Raw genomic sequence first — 25,560 nt, forward strand, 5'->3', positions numbered from 1 at the left:
GAGTTCTCCACAAAATGACCAAAAAAAGCCAAGGAATTTGTCTTATAGCTTCGCCTACATTGTATATTTGTGATAACTTTGTGTGGTTCCATTGCATACAGTTTTATTGATTAAAAATATTATTATTGGAGAGATTGCAGCACTAAATGTATTAAGTCACTACCATCAGTTTATTTTTCCTCATTTTTCCTTCTCTTTGCAGAAAATCAACTCATTTTTTGGTTTATGTGTGTGATTAAATGGAATTTCAGCAATTTGCATTGCATTTAAGTCGTTAATCAGAAATTGGTCTCTGGACAATCATATCAATCTTATCTCCACTCGCAGCAATCAATGGCACAGTTAAACAGCAATCAAAGTCCTGCGTTTTCGTCCCGTTCACCTGAAATTTTCAGAAAAGATTTTTTCCTAAATAACTGAAAATTGATAGATATTTTTAAAGACCTAAAATCTAGTAAAAAAATAATTTCGGTACATAAATATAGGAACGGAGTGATATTTCGGACAGCTTGAAACATCGGCCACTTTAAGTCTAATATCGGACAGTGTAAACAAATGGAATTACTTTTCAGGGAGAACTCACTAAGTTATTCCAGAATTTTTCGCTCAGATCCTAAGCCATCATCAGTTGCTGAAACAAAAGAGACGACCGGCTCTGTTCAAAAATAACCTCTTGAAGAGTCCAAAGCCACTTCAAATCCATCCCAAGCCTATTCGAATATCAACCAAAAGTCTAAAGTGCAATTTCACATTTTCGCGCTAGCTGCGTCCTATTTCGAATTTTCCGTAATCTTGGCACTTCAATCGTTAACAACAAAAGAACAGTGCGTAACGTGCATAACCCTTCACTGGATTCACTGTAAAAAGCGAATGAACGTCCTTTTCATAAACTAATCACTTTCTTGATATTTCATAAATAAGGTAAGAATACACAGAGCTCTCCGATATTCGGGTGACAGCAATGAAACAGAAAATAAGAAAAGAAGAAAATAAATCGAATATTCAGCAATTTACCATTTGGTAAGTTTTATTCTAATAATTCTCTCATTTTAAAGCACAGGTTATTCCTGGTAACTGACATCGATTGAACGTACATATGACAAAATAATATAAATAATAAAAACAATAATATAAATAAATAGATTCAGGGTTTCTGCCGTTTACCTGATGAGATCGGTCATGGTAAGTCGGCGGCAGACGCAACCACGCATTAATCGAGGAGAAATATATAAATTGAATTGAATCGAATTGAATAATAATAATAATATCATGATGACTTAGTTTTGCTACTTGGGTTATGTTTCTAAATTCGTCCACTTGTTTTGTGTTTCTCAAAAATTCCACAAAGTTTTAATGGTTTCAATTTCTATAAAGTTTAAACAATGTCAAAAAAAAAACTTGAAAGAGTTTTAGAAAAACAAATAACTTCGAAAAACTTGCAGTATGATATTCCGCATAAGGTGGACGATATTACAATCAAAGTGTCCGATACATAATCCAAAGCAATATATTACAAGTATACAGGGGATAACAAATTATTTACGGCAGACTTCCTCTCCTATCTCCAGAATACTCATTTCGGGCCTTGACAGTCGTAAAGATAAGCCGAGCGACGGATTAGCGTAATTATATTTATTCAAAATACTGGTTAAACCACATTTCTACAGTAAACTCTCGCTAATTCGGCTCTTTTAATATCGGGCTACTTTTTAATTCGGGCGGCAGTTAAATTCGAAAAAAGTTTGTTAACATTTTTCAAGTTTGATTATGATTATCAAATGAACCCGATATGCTCAAATTTGCCATGGTTTATATGAGTTTTGATGTAATTTTGCGTTATTAAGGGATTTTCATGAAATTTACAATATATATGAGTACAGGGTGGCTGAAAAAAAATGCAACAACTTTCAGAGCGCATAGGTGTCAAACTCCTGGTGACAGCGGTTTCATATTTTGCATAGTGGTAGTTCATTTTATTGGCTAAAAGCCTACAAAAGCATTTTCGATAATATTTTGTAAAACTTTTTAAAACGTAATGGAACTCAAATGTGACAATTTAATGTCGCTATATTTTGCGGGAAATGCGGAAGCAACTATATCGTTAGGGCTCTTCAAAATCCTGAATGTAATTAAACTTTCCGTTTCTCCAAACCTAACGTGGTACAGGGATACTAGTAGCATTTTAAAATGCTTTGATGGAGGTCTAAAAAAATTGCGTAATTGCTAGTCATCGTTTTTAAAGTGAAGAAGCAAATTGAACAAAATCTGCATCTCATCTGCAGACAAACGATCTGTGAGATGCATAGATCTCATATAACCATGAAATAAATATTGTTAAAGTACCTCTATATGAAGCCTTAAAAATCCTGAAAAGGATGAGATTTCATCGATCCTCAAAAATAAGTTATGCTCGATCGACGAAGGAGTAAATTCGCTTGCACGTTTATGGTCAGTTCCAGAATGTCATTTTTTCTAATTAGAAAATTTTTTAATTGAGCAATTGATGTGCAAACAAAACGATTGTGTCTATGTGAAGGAAAGTTCATACGATAATTCAGACGTTCGAATGGCCACCGGAAGTTAAGGACCACCTTATTTGAAGTTCTGGACTTCCCTGAAGACAAATTATCACTTTCCACTCGGGTTTTTAGGCTATACCGTCAAAATGAATGCCAATGTGTTTCTGGAAATTGTTCTGGAAGGAGTGTTGGGGTCGTGGACAAACAAACATTTTAGTAAGAAGTAATGGAAGTTCGATCAAGACTCGACAACGTCGCAGAAATGACGCTCCGAACAAGATTTGGCTAACAGAAATGTTTCGCATTTCATTTTGGGAAAACAACGACCTCCACAATTCTTCGATGCAAAATCATTTGACTTCTTCAAAAGAGGCATTTTGTTGGTCAAGGTTAGGACTAAAAAGTAGCAAAGTGTCGTTGAGCTGAAGGCAACCCATCCTCGTGAATAGCAGGACATTCAGAAGTCTGACATTCGTGCAAACTGCGGTAGCACTTGCAACAGACTTAAGACCATAATTAAGTCAAAATAAGATCATATTGAACAAAACCGATAATATTCTAAAATTTTGATGTATTTACTACTATCTTGTCTATATTTCAAAAAAGTTGAACAAAAAATGAGGATAATATAGCGCTTTAGTTTGTTGCATTTTTTTACAGCCACCCCGTAACTCAATATGTGTGTATGCAGATCAATAAAAATCGTTGTATTTCAAAAAGATTATCGCCCGAATTTCTCTCAAATTCGGGTGGCATTTTGATCCCAAATGCCCGAATTTGAGAAAGTCGTCTACTGTATCATTTTCCACTAAGCTGTCTGTCGGCTTAAATCCTAAGTGTGTTAAGGACCTTATGCCTGCTATAGCTACAGCTACCCATTTTCAGAGAAAAATTGGAGAGTTTTGGCTTAAGTATTACTTTTGAACTTAAGCCCTATATTTCGGGAGAACCACGCGTATGCGTTTGAGTGACGAAGAAGCCGATCCGCCTGCCGTGAGAGCATTTGACTGGGCAACTCGCCTTGAAGCTTATTGGAAGTCGAAATGCAGAACCTTTTCTACTTTTTCTATAAATGGATGAAACTGAAACCTGAGGATCACTCCTTATGTGCTCTACAGGCATACGGTTTAAGCCGAGACACGGTTTAATTTAATGTAATTGTAATCAAAATAAAGATTAAATTACATTTCCATCCGTTTCAGTGGGTTTCTTCATCCATCCTTGGCCCATCAATATAAGATTTGTTCATTGATTGGCATAAAATTGGTCGTAGTAGGCTTTGGATTTTGCTTTTTCTTCATGGTTGTTGCAAAAGAATTTTCCTGAGAAATGCCACCACTGAGAAAAAACGAGGGTGCGATTGACTAATTTTCCTCATAACTTTAACACTTTTTAGGTGTAAAAATATATCAACATTTTCTAATGTCAATTTTACACCTTTTTAAGGGTAAAATTAACATGAAAAAGGGTAACTTTAACCCCTAATACACCTAAAAAGCATAATATTTACACCGATTTCATATCAATACTTCAGGGTAAAATAAACATTTCCGAAATGTTATTTTAACTTTTTTCGGATTTCTCTCAGTGTCCATCCTTGGCCCATCAATGAAAGATTTGTTCATTGATTGGCATAAAGTTAGTCGTAGTAGGCTTTGGATTTTGTTTTTTCTTCACGTTTTTCAAGATAATTTGCCTGAGAAATGCTACTCCACCGTCCGGAAGGTTATGATTCGGTTCAAGGAACTCAAGATTATTGCTCAGAATTTAGGAGGAAGTGGCCGAAAGACCAAAATTCACGGCAAGAGCATGGAAAAGAAAGCGTTTAAGCTTTTTGAGAAGCAGCCCATTCTTTCTTTGTGAGATGTTGGCAAAAAGATGGGAATATCTTGGACCTTGGTTCAGAAAATCAAGAAGAGCAATGGTTTGATAACCTACACAGCTCAGGCTGCTCTCCATCGGATGTAAAAAGACCCAATCTTCTAGCTATAAAATTACTTACCATCATAATACGGTCGAAAGACTTGAGAAGACCAACTGCATCGGCAGGTCCTCCACTTCTTATCCTGTTGATATACACACCACGCTCGTAGAGTCCGTCAGAGAGGGAAAATCCATAGTCATCGTAGACTTTGTCTTTGTAGAGGGTCACATGGATGGTCTTGAAGCGTCCTTCGGCACTTGAGGAGGTCGAAAGGGCATCAGTGACTGAAGGACTTCGAGGTCGCCTCTGAACTTTGCTGTAAATGGCCTGTGGCTGTGGCAAGGAAGCAGTATTCTCGCCATTGTCTGTGCGATTTCTGGCAATCTTGAGATCTACAACATTCTCAAAGCGCTGTAGAAGCTTCGTGGCGGTACTTAGTGGTACTCCTTGGACAGTTTCTCCATTGATAGCCAGGATTTCGTCACCAATGCACAGCTTTCCGGATGCATGAGCTACACCTCCTTCAACAAAACCACTGATGACTATAGGCTTTTGGAGGTTTTCACTGCCGGCCAGGGTAATTCCCAAAGGTCCCCCGTTCGTTTCCAGCCGAACTGTGCTTACAATTTGATGCAGGGGATTGCTGTATGAATTCATTGGCAGGGGCATTTCCAAGCTGTAAAACAAGAAATATTCAAACAAAAGAAAAATTTAAGCAAAATGAAAACGGTTTTACTTGTAATAGGTCTGGAAGTATTCAGGATACCCTTCCATTTCCACAAAAGGATCTTCAATGATGTCCGAAGGATTATTGTCCGTTTTTAGGGTAGAATTTCCCATTTGACCAAGTTCCATGTGACTGAGGGAATTTGCAAAAAGAGGAGGTCTTCGAATAGTCATCAATCCATTCCCCATTAGATTCTCTTCCATTTGATAAAAATCCGTTTGATTTCCCGAATTGGGTTTCTGTTCACTCCTTCCCGCATCATTATTCCTCTTCGTTGTACCTGCATAGCCATAGGAAGAGGGTGAATTGTTATCTGCAATCCTCGTTTCAGTGCTGCTATAGATGAAATTATTCCGATACTGAGCATCAAATAGGAAGTCCGGAAGGCAGGTTCTCTTGATGGTCAGTGTCGTAAATTCATTCTTGTTCTCCTTGAGCAAAGCATCAACATTGTAGTGCTGCAGAGGCTGAGAATCCACAGCTAGAAGAATGTCACCAGCTCTAAGGGAACCTGTCCGATGAGCTGCACTGCCCGGCTTCACATCAGTTATTATAAAAGCACCACTATTTGTAGCATTTACGGTTATTCCCAATTCACTGCGTTCCTGATGCTTCGGGAGCTTCACATTGAAGACTCCACTGGAGGGTATCACGGAATCTGACATATCAAACTCAATCTCTACCTCAACCCAATTTGGTGCCACTTTCTGATGCAAATTCTTATACCCAATGTCTCCTAGGATCTGACGCACAGTCGTCACATCCAAATTGTAGAGTTTATTGACGGCCAGCAGACGATCACCCTTCTGAATGCATCCAGATCGATCAGCCACAGAATCTGGGATGATCTGAGCAATAACAAAGCCACGACTACAAGGACTTGGACCACCAAGGCATATTCCGGATCCTTGTGAACAGTCCAGGACAACTTGAACCGTCTCAGAGCGACAGAGACCAATGCTTCCAGACACTAATCCACCACTCCCGGAACTCTCCAGCAGAGGCAATGAACTCTTCCTCATAAATTTCTTTTGGCGCATTTTGCGTGATTCAAGAGTATTGAATCCATATTTGGCACTGTTCCCATTCTGTTGTTGCAGTCCTGGAAGGAAATGGAAGCCAGTTAACATAATAGAGAATCATCCCAGGGTAGGAGAGGAAAACAAATTCGCTTCTCCAGATTATTATTTTTAAACGTATCTGGATCAGGATATTTGTTACAATGCTATCATGTTAAATGTCCATTTGTAAACCGCCCAGAAGTCCCTTCCCGCAGTAAGGGATGCTTTTTTCGTGCTCCCAAAGTTTCCTTAAATATTCAATTATTTGCATCGGGCGAGACTCGAACTTATAACTGTGAAAGTCGGGGATATATCCGCTTAAGACCCGTCTGAGTACAGTGAAGCGCACTGGACGCAATTCGAGTACATTTAATGCCAGATAAATTCCTGCTGACCTAAATGACCCTTAAAGGGGATTTTAATCCAAGGTACTTGTATCATAGAGCAATTACTGTGTTATCACACTTGCCACATTAAAATTTTAATATGATTCACATTAATTGTCGCTGATGAGAGTTCAAATGTATAATTTGTGTGTTTGAATCATTTTATATTCAAAATTTGATCTATTTATTGATAAAAAGGTAGACTTGGCCAGCAAAATTTAATATAAATTGATTTATAGCATCAATTCGAAAAATTAATGCAATTTTCTCTTTAATTTTTTAATGTGAAAAATATTTGTGCGTTAGCTACATTTAAACTTATTTTTGCAGGCCAAGTCCACTTCTTTATCAATAAATAGAAAAACCCCAAATATTAAGTGACTCAAAGACACAAATAACATATTTGGACGCTTACAAGCGACAATTAATGTGAATCACATTAAAATTGTGCAAGTGTGATAACGCCGTAAGAATTGTAAATCTTTGTGGAAGTACCTCTTCATATCATAGATCGTTCGTATCCTAAATTTTTTATTTTCTAATAAATTTAACACACTTTTGTGAGGAATCGTTTGCAGAGATCCTATAAACAAAACAGCGATGATAAAAACCAGTGATAAGCCCGGATAAGCTTATGGTAGCTGAGATTCTTTACAGGTGACCTCGGACTGCGTGCAACTCGGGGTGCTTACAACTCTAAATGCGTGAAAATTCGATTGTAAATTGAATTTTATGGGTAAAGAATCGCGTCGATTAAACTGTTCTCGGCCATCGAAATGGATTAAATTCGCTCGACGCGATTCTTTACTCCCAAAATTCAATTCATAATCGAATTTTCACGCATTCCGGGTTGCAAGCACCCCGAGTTATATTTCGAGGTCACCTGTGAAGAATCTCAGCTACCATAAGCTTCTCTGGACTTATCACTGGTAATGCTCTATTTCAGAGGTGTGCAAAAACCGTTGAAACCGAATTAACGTCAAAATAAGTTTGTTATAGCAGCGTTTTGACCATATTGACGTACATGTTTCACTTGACGTTTATTCGGTTTCAACGCTTCTTGCACGCCTCTGCTCTATTTTAAATAGTCCGAGTGCAGAAGGCCAACGAAAGAAAAAAAAGTTCATTGAAATCGGTTAATAAACATAAGAGGAGTCCGATCTGTCGGTAGACAGTGGGTTAGTGTGGAAACGGATGGGATCCGTCGTTAGAAAGATTTCGATCTCATATACAATATATATACTAAAATTTCATCGAAACCGCATCGTAAACACCGAAAATGCAGTCAGGTCAAGACATTTTTGATTATAGCAGGGATCACGGACCATCGAGGGAGGAGTGCGACCCACAGTTGGAAAGCTCTCGAACTCAATGACAACATACTAAAATTTAAAGAAAAAGCATCGTCTAGTTTTCGAAATATTCGAGATCGATTAAACGAGAATCGATTTTTCGATTAATCGAACCTTCGATTAAATCGGATGAAATTGGAGTGTCACAAAGGTTGTAGTACCCCACAACAGTTTTCCAAAATACCAACCTTTTTCGAATTCCGATAATTAGAACCGGAGATATGGCCATTTAAAAATTCAATTTTTGACCCCTAATAGCTAGGGTCACGGGGGTCGGAGGACATTGAGTTTGGTATTGATCGAAATGTTTTAGGTCCAGCTATAACATACTAATATTTGAGATCTATCGATGCCATAGGAGCTTAGTAATTGAGAAAACAAAATTACTAAGCAACACCTACTTCTAGCCGATCATCGACATTTAACCTTTGCCGAAAACCGTTTGTCAATAGCTCTTCCCATTCTCTCTCCAGAAGCGCTTATACGACGGACGAACGGACGGACGGTTGTCCTGGTGTAATCCTGACCAAAACCCTGAACGAGTCTCAGAGAAAGATTGCAAAACTTGAGTGAGTTATTATAAAAATCGTCACTGATTTAAAGATCCAAAAAAAAAAACGGCTTCTTTTTGCTCCAGCCACTGATGAAGGCTTGGAAACCGAGCCAAAAGTTCTGGAGATAGTTGATGTGTTTCCCTGAGTGATTATCTCTTCCCGACGACTTCCGGTTTTCCCTATTGTTGATTGCACTTAACGTCGGCTTATTCCCACAATTTAGGGAAAAAAGTTCCTAAACCTGCCTCGGTACCGACGGTCAACCGTTTTGCCACCGTATCTGATTTTGACGACTCAGACGACGCGACGATGAGCGGATGACCGAGATCGACATAAAGACAATGACCATCATCCTCATTCATGACAACGCCATGCAGCTCAAGAAACAGTTCCTCAAGAGCGGCATCAGGGACTTCCAACTCAAGGTGAACAAGTAGGACAGAATACACAAAAAGTATTGTCAAGTGTAAGACCATCAAGACGCATCGACCGTTACTCGACCGTCTCCGGAAAATAGGAACTTGACCATTCCACTCATTCATGGAGGAAAATAAAAAGTCATTCACGGTTTTCCTTTCAAGAATATACGGATACAATGAGTAGGAGATCAAGAATCTTGTCATTGCCCAAGAAGAAAAAGTCCAGAAAGTAGTGAGGTTCACAACCAACCACATCCAAGACGATGGCTTTATCGTTCATTCTAAAAATGAGGAAACTACTATTTCTCAAGATCGATGGATTCCAAGTCTAATGGTCTCAATTCCGTAACCTATCGCAGTGCTTTAACTGCTAGCAATTTGGTCATGTCTCGTGAAGATATGGACACAAATCCAGATGTACTTAGCGCCTCGCAGATCACCGACGTGATGACTGCTCGAGGACGACCCGCGAGAGAACTGCAAAATACGTTCAAGGGAGATCACGCCATCAACTACAAAAGATGCCCTTAATAATAAGGAGTGCAAGGTCAGTCGTCAGAAGATAAACCAGACTGCCAAGTGTTATATATGACATATAACTGAAATTTATGAAATATTGCTCCCTAAACTTTTATAGCAAACCAATGTATAAAAAGGCGCAAAGAGTGCAGTTAGTCCTCTTTCGCCTCCCAGTGAACCAATATGCGACATCATCGTCAAACTAAATCAAACCTTTTGTGATAACCCAAATTGAGTATTTTTAATGTCGCATATCACTGGCGACGAACTAAAACGTAGTGAATCTGATCACGAATCAAACAGTAGTGAATCTGTTCAAGAACAATTCAATCGTGAAAGTAGTGAAGTGGATGTGAGTGTGCAGATTAAGCCAAAAATGTCTACACTCATTGGCTCAATTGAGGCTTACATGCCCGGTGAAAATTTTACACACTACCGGAATCGCATGAATCATCTGATATCTGGAAGCGGAATCGAGGATAGTCGCAAATTATCCATTGCTATCACCTTGATGGGGCCCACCTGCTACTCAAAATTGGTCTCATTATTGTCTCCAGAGAAGCCCGAAGACAAAAGTTACGATGAGGTGATGACAATTCTCGAGAAGCACTTCAAAGAGACAAACAACGTGATTTCGGATAGATGCACATTCAACATGCGTTTTCGTCACGACGGTGAGAGCATAGAAGATTACATCGTAGAACTCAAAAGTCTCTCACAGGATTGCCATTTCGGATCATTCTTAGAGGAAGCTCTAAGAGACAGATTGGTCAGTGGAATAAATGACCAACAGATTCAGTCCAAGCTAATTCTTCAGACTGAACTGACTTGGGAGAGAGCGAAAGACATCTGTATTGCGGAATTTCGTGCAAGACGGAATATTCAGTCTATGGGAGGATCTGCAATACCTACACACGCGGTTGAGCATGCTGATGGGTCACGGAAAAAATCATCGACCACGAGGCAGCCACATGGAAAATCACGCCACATGGACGGAAAGAAGCAACGAGACAAATCCAAAGGCTTAACGGACCAGAGTGGACAACAATGTAACCGGTGCGGATTAAGTCATAAAAAAGGAGAATGCAAAGCAGCCAATTCTACTTGTCGTGTGTGCGGGAAGAGAGGACATTGGGCATCTGTATGCTGGAGCAGTGCAGGAACGAGTGAGATTAACAATCTTTTTTCTCTATATTCGACGTCATCAACTAACACTTATACTAACCCCATGCTTCTTTCTATTAGAGTAAACGACAAAGAGGTAACTTTCGAAGTGGACACTGGGGCGGTGGTATCGGTGATTGGTGATGATGTTTTCGGAGAAATTTTTCCTGATGCGCAACTGGAGCCCACTGATTTGAATCTTATGCTTGCCAATGGAGATCCGGTTGATCTTAAAGGAAGATTCTTGGTGAGTGTTCGATCTAAACATCTCTTTTTGTACGTGATCGCTGCTAAGAGAAGATCTTTACCATTGCTCGGTAGGGAATGGCTGTACAGATTGTTCCCCAAATGGCAAGAGGGTATAATCAGTACTTTTGATCCGAATGGTGTGGCCAAAATTGATGAGAATTTCATTGAAGAAATTAAATCAACTTTTTCCCGCGTAACTGATAATGAGGATAAAAATCCAATCGCGAATTTTACAGCGAAAATTCATCTCAAAGAAGATGCTAAACCAATTTTTTTCAAATCACGCGTGATACCTTTTCATATTCGCGATAAAGTGAGTGATGAATTGGAAAAATTGAGGGAGGGGGGTGTAATTGAATCCGTGCAACACAGTCAATGGGCAAGTCCGATTGTGGTGGTTCCAAAAGGGGATGCAATCAGGATATGTGTGGATTTCAAAGTCACCATCAACAAATTCCTGGAGAAGGAACATTACCCTTTACCTCAAATAGATGATCTTCTGGCCAAGTTAGGGACAGGGAAAATTTTCTGTTCAATCGACTTAAAAGGGGCATACCAACAGATTATGGTTGAAGAAAATTCAAGGGAATTTCTCACCATTAACACCCTAAAGGGTCTCTTCAGATTCAAGCGTCTACCTTTTGGAGTTGCTTCCGCTCCGAGTATTTTTCAAAGTTTCATGGACCAATTGTTAGGAAATGTCCAAGGAGTTGTTTGCTACCTGGATGATATCCTGGTTTATGGGCAAACTCGGGAGGGGGTAAAAGCCATCTTATGGGACGTCTTGGGAAAGCTTGAAGAGCATAATGTTAAAATTAATTTGAATAAATGCAAGTTTTTCGAAACTTCTATCAAATTTTTGGGACATGTGATCTCGAAATCGGGAATCCAACCCAATCCAGAAAAATTGAGGGCACTTGAAAATGCACCTCAACCCAAAACACTGAAACAATTGCAAGCGCTATTGGGTCTTGTCAATTATTATGGCAAATTCATACCAGATTTGGCTAACAAGCTCAAGCCACTATACAATCTCTTAAAGACCGAAAATCGCGAGGGTCAGAAACTCAAATGGACCGAAGAACATTCTCAATGTTTCTTACGGTGTAAGAAGTTGCTTTGTGATGAGCAAATTTTGACTCATTTCAATCCCTCGTTACCTATAGTGGTAGCGGCTGATGCATCACCTGACGGGCTGGGTGCGGTTTTATCGCACATCTGTGAAGATGGTGAGGAACGTCCTGTTTATTATGCATCTCGTACTCTCTCACCCGCGGAAAAAAATTATTCCCAGCTTGACAAGGAGGCGGCAGCGATAATTTTTGCTATTCAAAAATTCTATAAATTTCTTTATGGGCACAAATTTGTGATATACACAGATCACCGTCCTTTAATCTCGATTTTTGATGTTAAAAAATCAACCTCCATCCTTTTATCTCCACGTATGCTGCGTTGGCAGGAGATAATCTCATCCCTTGATTGCGAGTTGAAATACAGAAAGGGTAAGTCGCAGGGTAATTGCGATGGTCTCTCAAGATTACCGCTTGAAGAAGACAATGAACAAGAAGAAATTCGTGTGGGAATATTCCACACGCGAGAAAGTCCCCTAAATTACGAAATAATTAAGGCAATTAAAAGAAATTAATTAATTAAAAGAAATAATCCTAAATGGATGGCCAGAAAATCCTAAGAATCTCTCGGACGTGCAAAAATTTTACTGGAAATTCAGGTTATCCCTATCTGTTGAAGATGACTGCGTTTACTATGGGTATAGGATTTTGATCCCCCGGAAGTTGCGTAGAAAGATGCTTTATATCCTACATGAAACTCATATAGGAATCACTCGCATGAAAATGGTAGCAAGACAATTGCTTTGGTGGAGAGGGTTGGAGGGAGACATTGAAAAATTTGTGGGTCAATGTGAGGAATGTGCAATAACTGGGAGGGCTAAATCATCAAATTTGGTTCCCTGGAAAAAGGCTCAAGTTCCATTTCAAAGGATCCACCTGGATTTTTTTCACTTCGGAGGAAAATCAGTCTTGATTATTATCGATAGCTACAGCAAATGGATAGATTTATATCTCATGAACAATACGTCAGCTGAGAGTGTCGAGGATATGTTAAGTGATTGTTTTTCTCGAATGGGAATTCCTCGCGAAATCGTCTCCGATAACGGCCCACCGTTCGCTTCAGAACACTGCAATAACTTCTGTCATGGTACGGACATTCTTGTGCGAAAAAGCCCACCGTATCACCCTCAGAGCAATGGTTTGTGTGAACGTGCCGTACAAACTATGAAAAATTCTTTAAGAAAAGAGATGGTTAGAACGGGCAGTGCTCCTCCGCATAAGTTGTCGCAAATTCTGAGAGATATCATGTCGCGATATAATCAGACACCAACTACCGCTACACAGATTTCCCCGGCGGAATTAGTTTTTAATTTTTCTCCACGAAATAAGACTAACATTATTAATCCACTTTTTCAGAATTCGAGTAAAGTAAAGGGTAGTATTAGACAGGAGAAAAAAGTAACTTTTGAAAACATTAAACAAAAATTTAAAGTTAACGATAACATTTTATACAGAATTACAAGTAAAGATTTTGCAAAGTGGGTTCCTGGAAAAATATTCAAAATTTTAAGTAAAGTAAGATATATGATTGCAGTTGAAAATAGAATCATCCAGGCCCACGAAGATCAGATTAAAATTCACAAGGGAAAAATTCCCCAGAAATATTCTTTCATTTTTGAAGAGGGGGAGGAAATAATTGAAGTAGATGATTCCTCATCCTCAAATTCGAAGTTTAGTACAGCAGAGTCAGAAGAGAGCGACTCAGATTCACCTTTCCAAGGTTTCGCTCGAAAATCAGATAGGATCCGCCGTCCACCTAGAAGATTGATGTATCATTGAATTATTGTTTGATTTTCGAAGCATGGGAGACCAACCATTGTTAGTTTGTAAAAAAATGAAGGAAAAGGCTTTTGAAAAAGGGAATGGTGTTATATATGACATATAACTGAAATTTATGAAATATTGCTCCCTAAACTTTTATAGCAAACCAATGTATAAAAAGGCGCAAAGAGTGCAGTTAGTCCTCTTTCGCCTCCCAGTGAACCAATATGCGACATCATCGTCAAACTAAAGGGACAGATAATCCTAACCGGCTTATGTAGGTGAGATTCTTAACGTGAGCTAACTCGGAGTGCATGCAAATTCGATTTGGAGCTGAAGTTGGGAGACGCCATTCAGTTATCTTGAATCAAATTCGTGAAATTATACAAATTTTGTATTTAAACCAAAATATCAAGGATTTGGATGAACTGACAGAAAAGTGATATATGGGTGAAATGTAGACCAGAATGTTCTCTATAATTTTCCCATAGAACATGATCTCATCGATTACTCAGAAGCCAAGATAATCGAGGTTTTTTGTTTCTTAACTCGTTTTTTCATCCAGAGTGCCCCAAGTAGTCATTTGTTGAACTTCAACTATATCAAAGAATTGTTGTATTTTGTGGGACTTTCCATTTAAAACCCTATTTTAAGTGTCTTTGTGGAGTAGAGGCAGTCAAATTGGCATCTGAGTGATTTCAAAGCGTTATTATTGGAAAAATCAATTTTTTCACACTTAAACGGCAAAATCGGAGTGATAGCGTAGTCTGAGTGGAAAATGATGTATGGACGAAATGTAGAGACAAATGTGCTCTACAATTATGTCGAAGTAATCATCAAAATCGGTTTAGCGACAGTCGAGATAATTGAGGTTATGTGGTATTGAAATTGGTTTTTCGACTGTGGCGCCCCTGGTGTTGGTCTCACGAAGTTCAAATATTCTAGAAAGTTGTAGCATTTGGTGAGATCTTTCGTTTAAGCCCTCATTCATCAAAATCGGTCACATAGAACCGGAGATATGATTTTTTGAATTTCGTGAACTTTGACCCCTCATATCTCCGGTTCTATTGAAACCACAGCGCGCATACGCACCATTTGGAAACGTCCTAGACTGGACTACAACATACTAAAATTTCATTAACTTGCACAATGCCGTTTTTGAGAAAAGTGACTTTGAATTTCGATGAATTTTGACGCTATCACAGCGCCACCTATGGTGACTTTTTGAACTTCCATCTGAAAGTGCTCATCGAGACGAAACCAAAAAGGTAAAATTTAGGTCGCTATGTTAATTAGAACCGGAGATAGAGGCCGGTCAATGTTCGAACTTTGACCCCTTATAGCTCGGGTCAGGGGTTTTAGATCGACTTAAGGTTTTTTTTGTTTGATAGGTATAATCAACGGCTACAACATACTAAATTTTCAGCCCGATGCACAATGGAATTTTTGAGTTATTTAACTTTTAAGATTTAAAAATTTTCTTTTTAAAAAAAGCGCCCCTAGCGGTGGTTTTATGAACTTGCGATGTTAGAAGGGGAAGTGGCATTTCACGAGAGCTTTCCAAAAAGCCCTCACTTTTTAAATTCTGACAATTAGAACCGGAGTTATGGCCATTTTAAGAATTTTTTTTTGGACCCTTATAGCTCGGGTCAGGGGGGTCGGGGGACCTTAAGTTTGGTATTGATGGAAAGCTCTAAGGCCCAGCTATAACATACTAAAATTTGAGCCCGCTCGATGCCATAGGGGCGGAGCTATTGAGAAAACAAAAAAAGGGGGGTCTTCAAAATGGCGGAAGGAGGGGTGGGGGGTGGGGGGTCTATGCACCAAGTTGCAATTTTCACCCGATATATAACCTTTGCCGAAAACCGCAAGTCGATATCTTTTTTAGTTTAGGAGCTATTAAGCTCCAAAGAGCGGCCGGCCGGGAACGTAACTTAGCCACATATATATTCGGAATCAGGAAGTGGCGAAACACATTTTGGCCAAATTTGAGGTCGATCGGACGACATGAAATTTTGTTAGGATTATAGTAGGTGAGATTGTTAAGAATCTCACCTAATAAAACCTTTTGTGATAACCCAAATTGAGTATTTTTAATGTCGCATATCACCAAGAACCGCCATATTGGATAACAGCAAAAGTTCATTCCAGTCCCAGTCCCTGCTATATATTCTTGGTTCAGAAATGGACAAGTTTCAACAGGACCTGTTCCAACCGTATTCAACAAACACGTCTAACACCAAACACCCCTTCAGAGATGAGGGATACTCCGAAGTGCAATATGTTTCAAGTTTCAATTCAAGTCGACAATTGAAAGGGGTCAGATGATCGTACACTTTCAGATCTTCGGATTTGAGAAGATCAGTAAAATGCTACAAAAGAATTGTAAATGTTTTCCAGAATCCAGATGTACATGTGATCTTTCCTCCGTTCGCAATTCAATTAAAGGTGTATGATAAATCACGCATAAATTTTTGTATGTTAGTGCTAGGCTGAAAAGCTTACCCCGGAACTCTGGTTATTTTACATGACTCTCTCTCTGATCTAGATATTTTACTGAATTCTTCTTTATTTATTCTAAGTGATTCACAGCAAGAATCTCACCTACAATAAAGTGATCTAATCTTATTACTGATTTATGCATCATTCCAGCAAAGATACGCGGAAGATGCAGAAACACAAATATAGAAAATCATTCCACAATTCTTGAGGTAATCCAAGCAGATCCCATGAAAATTTCGGGAATTTGTGGCCAACCGAAGAAATTCCCATTAGTAATGCCAATTCCTCTCTCTCTGGACTAATCTGAGTATCTTAAGGAAAAACTATTATATTTCTATCACAGCTGAAATCCCAAATGGAAGTTGCCCAATGAATCAGCCAATCTTTCTTCCACCAGAAATAGATAGGATGGGGCAAAAGGAGTAAAAGCAGCTGGATGAATTAGTATTTTGTTTTGGAAACTCCAAGAGAGAGAGAGCAATCCAAATGGTTTTAATCTTCCGCCCGCCATGGAGACAATGTGCAAAGTGGAAAAAATAGCAAATGAAAAAGAAAGAAACCAACACCATTAAGTTTAGTCATTTGTGTGGAATTTTCTTCATTTTAGACCCAAAAATAGCCCCATATTTTCCCGGTATTGCCAGCGTCTATTTGGGAAAAGGTGCAATGTGCTTATGAGGAACGTTGTGAGAAGGCGTGAGGCAAAAGATTTCTTTTTTATTTTCTTCATTTCTAAATGAGGGGGAAGATGCCTTTGCGCCCCTTCTTGTTCGGGAAATAGCCCATTCGAATGGGCCCTTACTCTTAGATATATACAAATTAAATGACACAAGAAAACTCAAAGATGAGCCCACATAAACTTATTACAAACGAGATTCTTAATTTGGGAAGTGTATTTGTTAACTGGTCCTAACCTAGGGTATTTTCAAGAATTAATATTGGCAAAATTAAGATTCTGTTTATGAAATACTTATGTTCTCAATTTCACTATGTTTTTCAAACAAAATAATGTTTGGCGTTCGACCTATGAAACCATTATTGCTAACTTAAACGACGATCGAACCTACCAATTCTCATCCTTTATTCCTCTCACATTAGCCGCCTAATAATGCTATTGTCAGATCTCCCGAGGGGTGGTTTAACGTAATAATATTCAATATAATGATTAAATTACATTAGCCGTACTCACTATGGCGCTGTTATCTTGTAATATCGTTATCTCGTTATCTCGTTATGTTCTCGTAATGTATTTTATAAATGAAAAATTATAACAAGATAACAGATTACGGAGATTACGAGATAACAACGCCATAGTGAGTACGGCTATTATTTCCATTAATTTCCATTAGATCTTCTCTCAGCTAAAGTCCTAAGTCTGTCAAGGACCTAAACCTAACTAGAACTAGAGGTTTAGCCCAGTTTCCGAAGGTCTCAAAATCCTAAATAGCGAGCAATTTTAATGCTTTTTGAGAGCCTAATAGGTCATTTATCTTTAATAACCCAATTCTAAGTAACATTTTTACAAAAAATTGTAATTGATAATAAATTAGGGAGCAATTAAGCCATATAGCTAAGCCTTAGATCTGAAGCTAGTAGACTTGATTAGGTTGACATAGCAAATTTGAACCCCTGAATCTGTCAAATACATTTCGACGATGTTTTTAAGATCCATTCGTGGTCATTCAGTTGCAAGAAACACTTCAGCAAAGTTCAAGCCAGATCAAAGAACATGGAAAATCATAATGACCACAATAGGTGAGATAATTAGGGAAATACCAGGAAAAAGATGAGCAAAATGATTGAGCTCCACATTGAGACGCGTCGGAATCGTCGTCATCTCTTAGGAGAGTGTGTCGTACATCCGTTTTATTGGCTCCCCATCTTACGCATGCAGCTGTCACGGATTGTCTCTAAAAATATTCGCCCACAATTCATATATTGCCGTTTCACTCTCAACTTCATCCACCCAATATTTTTCATCTCACTCGGAAAATCCGTCTTCCATCGCCCCACTGATGCCGCATCATCAACAAGAAGCCCAAGGAAGAGGAAAATTGAGAAGAAAACCCATGAGTGAAAAAAAGTAAATCTCCACTTTGAAATGTTTGTTTGTGCTTTTCCACCGAGTGACGGTTATTTATTTTGAGTTCCTGTCCATCTCTGCACTTCATTAAGCAAACTCATGTACACACAGAGCTTTCCTTTACTAATGCAGATTTAGATTTATGATTTATTATTGACTTCATGGCGTAAATCGATGGGGAATACACTCATATGAGTTCCAAAGAAAAGAAAAAACATCATGAAGAGGCAGAAATGTTGGGATAAGATTTTATGATAGATTAAATATTATCTGATGAGAATTTGTTGTATTATTCGAGCAGTAAAATAAAAATTAACATCTCAAATCAATAAACAAACTAGCAAATTATCTGTTAGATATTAGCATGTGGGCGAAATTTATTGAAAGGAAGATCTATTATCTTTTGTAACAAAACTTGTATGAAGTTTATGTTAAGAGGGAAGGTCACAGCACGTAGCTTTATGCTACAATTCTAGAACCAATGATATAGAGTGGCCACCGAATTTTTTTTTCGTATTTAATAGGTATATATCGGTTTAGGGCAGAATTACATTGACAGTAAAATGCTCACCGTATTTCGTTATTTTACGTATTTTCATTGCAATTTATTACGAAAATTCTCGATTACCGTATTACCTTATCTCATACTCGGTGGCACTAGGTGAAAATAATATAAGAAAATTGAAGAAATAAAACGAAAATTCGATAAACGGTGAGCAAAGAAAAAGAAAACTACGATTAATTTCTCTTACAGTTTTGTTTTGCTCACCGTTTATTGAATTTTCCTTTTATTTCTTTAACTTTCTTTTATTATTTTCACGCAGTGTCACCTAGTGCCACCGAGTATGAGATAAGGTAATACGGTTGTTCAAGATGAACATGCACCTTCAATTGCTATTAAATTAGTGAAATTTGTAACTCCCACTTTTTAGGTAGATTAGACAAAAAATTCAAATTTAATACGTTCTTGGACAATTTTAAGAAGTTAAATTACTAGTATTGATATGTAAGAATCCTTCATTCCTTACAAGGACACTAAAATTTTCACTTTAAATTTTGTCATATTTTGGCCTATCCAAAGATGAAAAAATCTAATAACACGCAAAAGGTTACCTATGCTTTCTAAGGATATGAAATATCATAAAAGGTTTTAAGGACTCTTTCCAACTTTTTAGAGATACAAACTAATAGTCGAACATGATTTTACATCTTAAACCATTATAGTTTAGCTAAAAACTAGGGGATAGTTTGAGCCAATTTTATACCAAACATTCATAAAATAGACAATTTTAATGGGCTAATTTCTAAGACTTTCCTTAATATTTTATACATTTAAACTATACCAACTAATTCTTGAGTCCTTTAATTACAATATTCCAAGAAAAAGATCAATTTAAATATTAAAATTATAGTAAATATTAAAGTTTTACTTTAGTCTTACGAATCATTTCATCATTAAAACATCAAAACATGCCTAACTTTACAGGGATATTGTAGAGAAATGGGAACATAAACTAGAAAAGTAGGATAAACACACCATTATAGAGATATTAAGGAATCCCATAAGCTAGATCTAATATCATTTGGTCCACTAGTTTAAGAGAAATTAGCATCTAAAGATAATGAAAAATCAGGTCAATAAGACAACTGTTCGGGTAAAGTCAATGACTCTAGTGCATTCACACTCTGTGTCAGCATCGGTCAGCACATTTTTCTGTTACAATTAAGAATTGCACTTTTGGTAATGACGCACATAGAATTTTGTCAAGTGAAAGTGGGAGAAAGTGATTTTTGTATAAAAGGGTAAAAATTTTCAATAATAAATCAGATCGCAATATCCCAGCTATCGGAGTTTTACTACAGTTCAGCAGCACGAAAGTAAGTGGTGCTTATTTACAGATTGCATCTCCCTTTGCCCAGATTCATCAGCAATACTGTTTGCCTAAAATCTATCAGCGGCCAATAGGCTCCAACTGCCATAAGGACAGCGGCTTCTCCTCAAGAAGCCTTACGATCGAAGGCAGATTTTCAAGAATATTTCTTGGGTAAATTCCTGTTGAGGGATTTATTCTCCAGAGGCATTTATTTGCCGAACTGCGAGGTTAGGAAATTTATTTCCTGATCTCGAATTAAAATTCTCTCGAGGCACCTCCGGGGGTAGCCTATACAAGGGGGCATCACTACCTTAAGCCCGGTGGCTCGAAAGAGCCGTTACTAGAGGCCGTGAAAACAGCCGAGAGTCAGTCCGAAAGGAGAACGAATTCCCCAGAATTCCCAAGAATATTCTTATCAGAGGAAGGGAATAGTCTGACCGGATTCGGACTATTCTCTTCCTCTTGCTTCGGCTCTCTAGCTGAACGGAGCCGAAACAACGGTAATGGAAAATTTGCGTAAGAATTGCAATGAAAAAGCGTAAATTAACGAAATACGGTGAGGCTACGGCGAACATTTTATTGTCAATGTGATTCTGCCCTTACTACCCAGTTACACTGGTTAAAAAATCTTTGGAAACCAATAACTGGAAATCATTGGCGTAATGGACAAACTTTACATCCAGCTGATTTCGAATAAAATTGATCATTCGACAGGGGGGTCGGTGAAGACCGAATGGTAATATCTCTTGCTCTTTGACGTCTAAGACAAAAAGATATATACTACCATTAAACAAAAGCGGAAGGGGGGGGGGAGGGCAAATCGTCCTATGTTTGGCGAAATACTCTGGCATCATTTACCATTCACCGGTTCTCAACCGATCTGAACCGTCATTAAATCACTCAGAAGAACACTCAAAATAGTTTTAAGAGTAATAAAATTGATTCGGTTGATAAATACGCTATCTAGAGCCATTGTAACTATTCTAACCATTAACCTTGAAAACCCGATATTAGAAATAATTCAACGGTATTTTCGTATAGGGGAAAGTACTCTCCCTTTGAACGGTCATATCTTCGAATAATGTGAATTTTCCTTTATTTTTCCTAAGACACTAACACTTTTCTAATAATTATTAATTAGCTTATCATCAATTATTGATAATTATGTGATAATCATGTGTATGTCTCTTAGGAAAAATAAAATAAAATTCACATTATTCGAATGTATGAACGTTCGAAGGGAGAGTACTTTCCCCTAAGGGCGAAATGTTCGCCCAGATAATCTCCAAAATGAAGGGCATATGGTCGACTTATGTTCGAAAGTCTTAAGTTTCCATCTCTAACCGTTTCGCCTTTAGGGGTGGCGATAGCCGACCAGACAGACGAACAGATGAACAAACGGACAAGCAACATGACATAATTTCTCAGAAATCGTCTAAAACGTGAAAATATGTTGAGAAATGTGGTCCACTGGGACGCAAAGTAAAAATAGTGGGGCATGAAAAAATCAAACAATACTTCACAGATTCACTAACGATTAGAACCGATACAGCTGACTTTAAAATTTCAAGACCTTTTGACCTCTGAAGCATTTTAAGTTTAACCTAAAAAAATTCGATGTCAAATATTTTTCGGTCATAGAAATCTATGAACGAAATGTCCACATGGACTACCCCAAAACCTATCAAAAAAGAAATCACTGGAAAAATTTTAGAAATAAAATTAGAAAAAATACAATTTGCCAAAAAAAGTTTTAAATTGATCTAAAACATTAATATTTTCACATTAAAATGTAATGTGAAATGCATTAAGTAATTAAATCAATTTTTGCGGGACAACTCTACCTTTTTATCAGTAAATTGATTAAATTCTGAATATTTAATGATTCAAATATGGAAATTAGATTTTAAACCGCTCATGAGCGACAGTTAATGTGAATTGTATTAAAACTTTAATATTAATTGTGATAACACAATGAGGGAGGGTCATCGAAAACCGAAAGTCGATATTTATAACCGCTTGACCTCTAGCCCAGTGACAAATTGAAAAATTAGGGAACTGTACACATTGCTCTCTCATTGGTTTTCAGTTTCTATCTTCACTTTTCATCACCTTAATGACTTATCGCGGGGAGTAGGATCATCTAAGTCGCGAAGTCGATATCTCTTCTTGTTTCGGTTCCAACTCATATTATTAAAGTAAACAATTTTAGGATTTTATTGCTTTCTCTTTGAGTTCGATAGACTTCTAACTCCTGAAAACTTAGTTTGGCTCCTAGATTATTTCAAAAGATTGTTTTTATTGGTTCAGAATCTCACTGAAAACTCTAATAGGTTTTCGAATCCATAACTTAGCAATTTAGGAATGTAAAGAAAGATTTAAAGCGTCAAATAATATTAAATTAATATCAAACTGTCTTGAAAAAAAAAGAGATGAGAATCAATTATAAAAAGTTTTTTTAGGCACTCAACCATGATCGTAAGCTATAAATTGAGCAGAAAAAAAATTAAAAGCGACATTGTAACAAAATTGTGTGACAGAAAAGCACTTAAGAGAGTTACAATTTCCATCGTGGGTGGGTGAAAATTGGCGAAAATTGGTAAATCAATCAATCTCAATTTGGCTAGAGACTTACCTCGGAGCCTGGCAATGGCATGAGCTGGCAGAATTTGTATTTGTGTAAAGCCACGATCTGTGTTGGTATTCAAGAGTTGCATAACATCCTCAGGAGATAGTGAGGTGTTTTCCACGAGGGTGTCATCAACACTTTGAATTTTGTCCCCAATTGAGAGTGCACCAGTCCGATCGGCCAATGTGGCGGGAATAATGTTGGCGATGAAGACACCAGCTTGAGCGATCTCATCCATCTTCCCGTTGGTCACATCCAGTGTCTGCTGATAGACATTCGGACAGGAGTTGCTCAACACAAGGCCCAATTTGTCACTGGGCGATCTCTCAATTTCAATGAGGAGTGGTCCCATTGAGAACTCTACACTCTGCATAACCGAAACATCGTATTCGATGGTCAGGTTTGTGAGTCCCGATAAGTGGCCACACTTGAGAATCTGCTGTGCTTCCGACAGTGTCTTGTTGATGAGGGAGACCTACACAGAGATATTGCCCCCCGAGATAAATAACAGAAAAATTTAATTTTATTTTCTCGGAAAATCACTTTGAGGGATTTAATCTTACATTGTCTACACGCAAAAGGCGATCACCAGGCTTTATTCTGCCGCATTTGTAGACAGGACCATGTGGTCGGATATTTGTCACGATCAAGGGAAAATCTCCACCACCACGAAGTGTTAGTCCCAGACAACCATTCTCCCTCTCGACCGTGATTTGAGCAAGTTTCGTTGTCACGCACAAACTGTTCTGAGACACTGAAAAAATCATCACGATGCAAGAAAAAAAGGAAAACAAAGAAATAAAAATAGATGCAACATCATTAATCCTTTTCTTAATATCTTTCTTCGTTACATCGCTGCATGTGTCTAGTTTTGAAGAGAGACGACAAACAAGGAGAAAGTAAAAGAATTGTTTAAAACCCAACATTACTTTTATGAGAAAATTTTTATCACTTTGCCTTAAGTTATCTATATATTTTGTATATTTATTTTAATAAAAACATTAACAAGGTTGCCCTGAGATCGGTGACCCTTTACAATTATTTAAAATTGACCTAATAATTGGTAATTTTCAATTTAATAAAAAAAAGAGATGACAGAGCGGTCCATGCTTTGCGAAATGGATGCTATAAGGTTCCTCAATATAAATAATTTCACATTATTTACTATATAACTATTTCACAACCAATTTGAACAGATCAGTAAATCAAAATGAATAATAGAATACACTGAGAAAAAAGAGCGTACGATTAACATTTTTTCCTCAGAACTTTAACACTCTTTAGGTGTAAAAATATGTCAACATTTTTTTATGTTAATTTTACACCTTTTTAAGGGTAAAATTAACATGAAAAGGGTAACTTCAACCCATAATACACCTAAAAAGGGTAATATTTACACCGATTTTGGATCAATACTGCAGGGTAAAATAAACATTTCCGAAATGTTATTTTAACTTTTTCGGATTTCTCTCAGTAGAAGATCGCTACTAAATAGCATAAAAGTAATACAGTTGATATTCGAACAAAAGTTGTTCATTGGTTCATCACCCGTTCTTAACCAATTATAATCGGTTCAGGCTTATCAGGAATTCCAAGACATTTTCAACGAAACCAAACACGATTTCATTCGATTGACAAATACAGTAGACTCTCGCAAATTCGGCTCTTTTAAGATCGGGCTACTTTTTAATTCGGGCAGCGGTTACATTTGAAAAAAGTTTGTTGTCATTTTTCAAGTTTGATTATGATTATCAAATGAATCAAATATGCTCAAATTTGACATGGTTTGTCTTAGTTTTGATGTGATTTTGCATTATTGAGAGATTTTCATGCAATTTACGTTATATATGAGTGTGTAAACTCAATATCTGTATGCACATGAATAAAAAATCGTTGCATTTCAAAAAGTTTGTCGCCCGAATTTCTGTCTAATTCGGCTGACATTTCGGTCCCATATGCCCGAAATTGAGAGAGTCTACTGTACATTCTTTAGAGCCTCTTTAATCTCTTATACTTTGAAAAACCGGTATTAATAATGATTCAACGATATTTTCGTTTGTGGACGAAATGTCCGCCTGAAAAAACTGTAAAATATATCCAAAAATAAAAAAAAAGAAAAAAAAGAAGAGTAACTAAAGCTTAAACAACTTTAAAAAGGAGTGGTAAAGCGTCTCAAGCTTTGCAAAGTGCTCGAACTTGTGACTTGTCAAGAGGACTTTCGCATGATTTACCGTTTACCGATTTAAACCGATTCACAAATCACTCAAAAGATCCCCCAAAATGTCGTGGGAGTAATAAAATTGTTTTTAGGGAAAAAAATTAGTTATCCCTTAGTCATCGGTTCTATCTATACCGATTTGAACTTAAGCAGATTCAGTTTTATCAGAAATTTCAAGACCTTTCCAGCGAGCCCAAATAGAACATCATTCGGTTGAGAAATATGCTCTCTAGAGCGTTTGCAACCTTCAACATTGAAAAATCATTATTGAGAATTATTTAACGATATTTTCGATTATATACAAAATGTCCGCCTAGGCAACCTCTAAAACAAAATTTAAGAAAAAGCAAAAAAAATGCAAAAAAATCAATTCCGCTAACGTACAAACTAATTTGAAATTTAGACCACTTTCCATTTCGAAGGATTTTTAAATTGCATACCGTTATACTGAAACCCAACCATTCAAAATTATAAAAAAAAATCTCGAAG

At 37.5% G+C, this 25,560-nt stretch overlaps 1 protein-coding gene and 1 long non-coding RNA gene across 2 annotated transcripts in view; one reads left to right on the forward strand and one right to left on the reverse strand.

Annotated features, from left to right (window-relative positions):
• Positions 1 to 36: 36 nt before the first annotated feature.
• The window catches only part of LOC129808169 (glutamate receptor-interacting protein 1), a 36,613-nt gene continuing 11,089 nt past the window's right edge, over positions 37 to 25,560 (reverse strand). The window contains exons 3-7 of the mRNA XM_055857933.1: positions 23,417 to 23,607; positions 22,860 to 23,328; positions 5,180 to 6,272; positions 4,522 to 5,119; positions 37 to 382 (exon numbers count right to left, since the gene is read on the reverse strand). Of these exons, the coding sequence (XP_055713908.1) occupies positions 275 to 382; positions 4,522 to 5,119; positions 5,180 to 6,272; positions 22,860 to 23,328; positions 23,417 to 23,607 (2,459 nt within the window). The 3' untranslated portion in view covers positions 37 to 274. The remainder of the gene's footprint in view (positions 383 to 4,521; positions 5,120 to 5,179; positions 6,273 to 22,859; positions 23,329 to 23,416; positions 23,608 to 25,560) is intronic.
• Positions 10,383 to 13,479, forward strand: LOC129808189 (uncharacterized). The gene is made up of 3 exons (XR_008752351.1): positions 10,383 to 10,627; positions 10,707 to 10,722; positions 13,361 to 13,479. It is a non-coding gene; the product is annotated as an uncharacterized LOC129808189 (long non-coding RNA).

This window comes from Phlebotomus papatasi, chromosome 3 (assembly GCF_024763615.1).
Source record: "Phlebotomus papatasi isolate M1 chromosome 3, Ppap_2.1, whole genome shotgun sequence".
NCBI classification, from domain to species: domain Eukaryota; kingdom Metazoa; phylum Arthropoda; class Insecta; order Diptera; family Psychodidae; genus Phlebotomus; species Phlebotomus papatasi.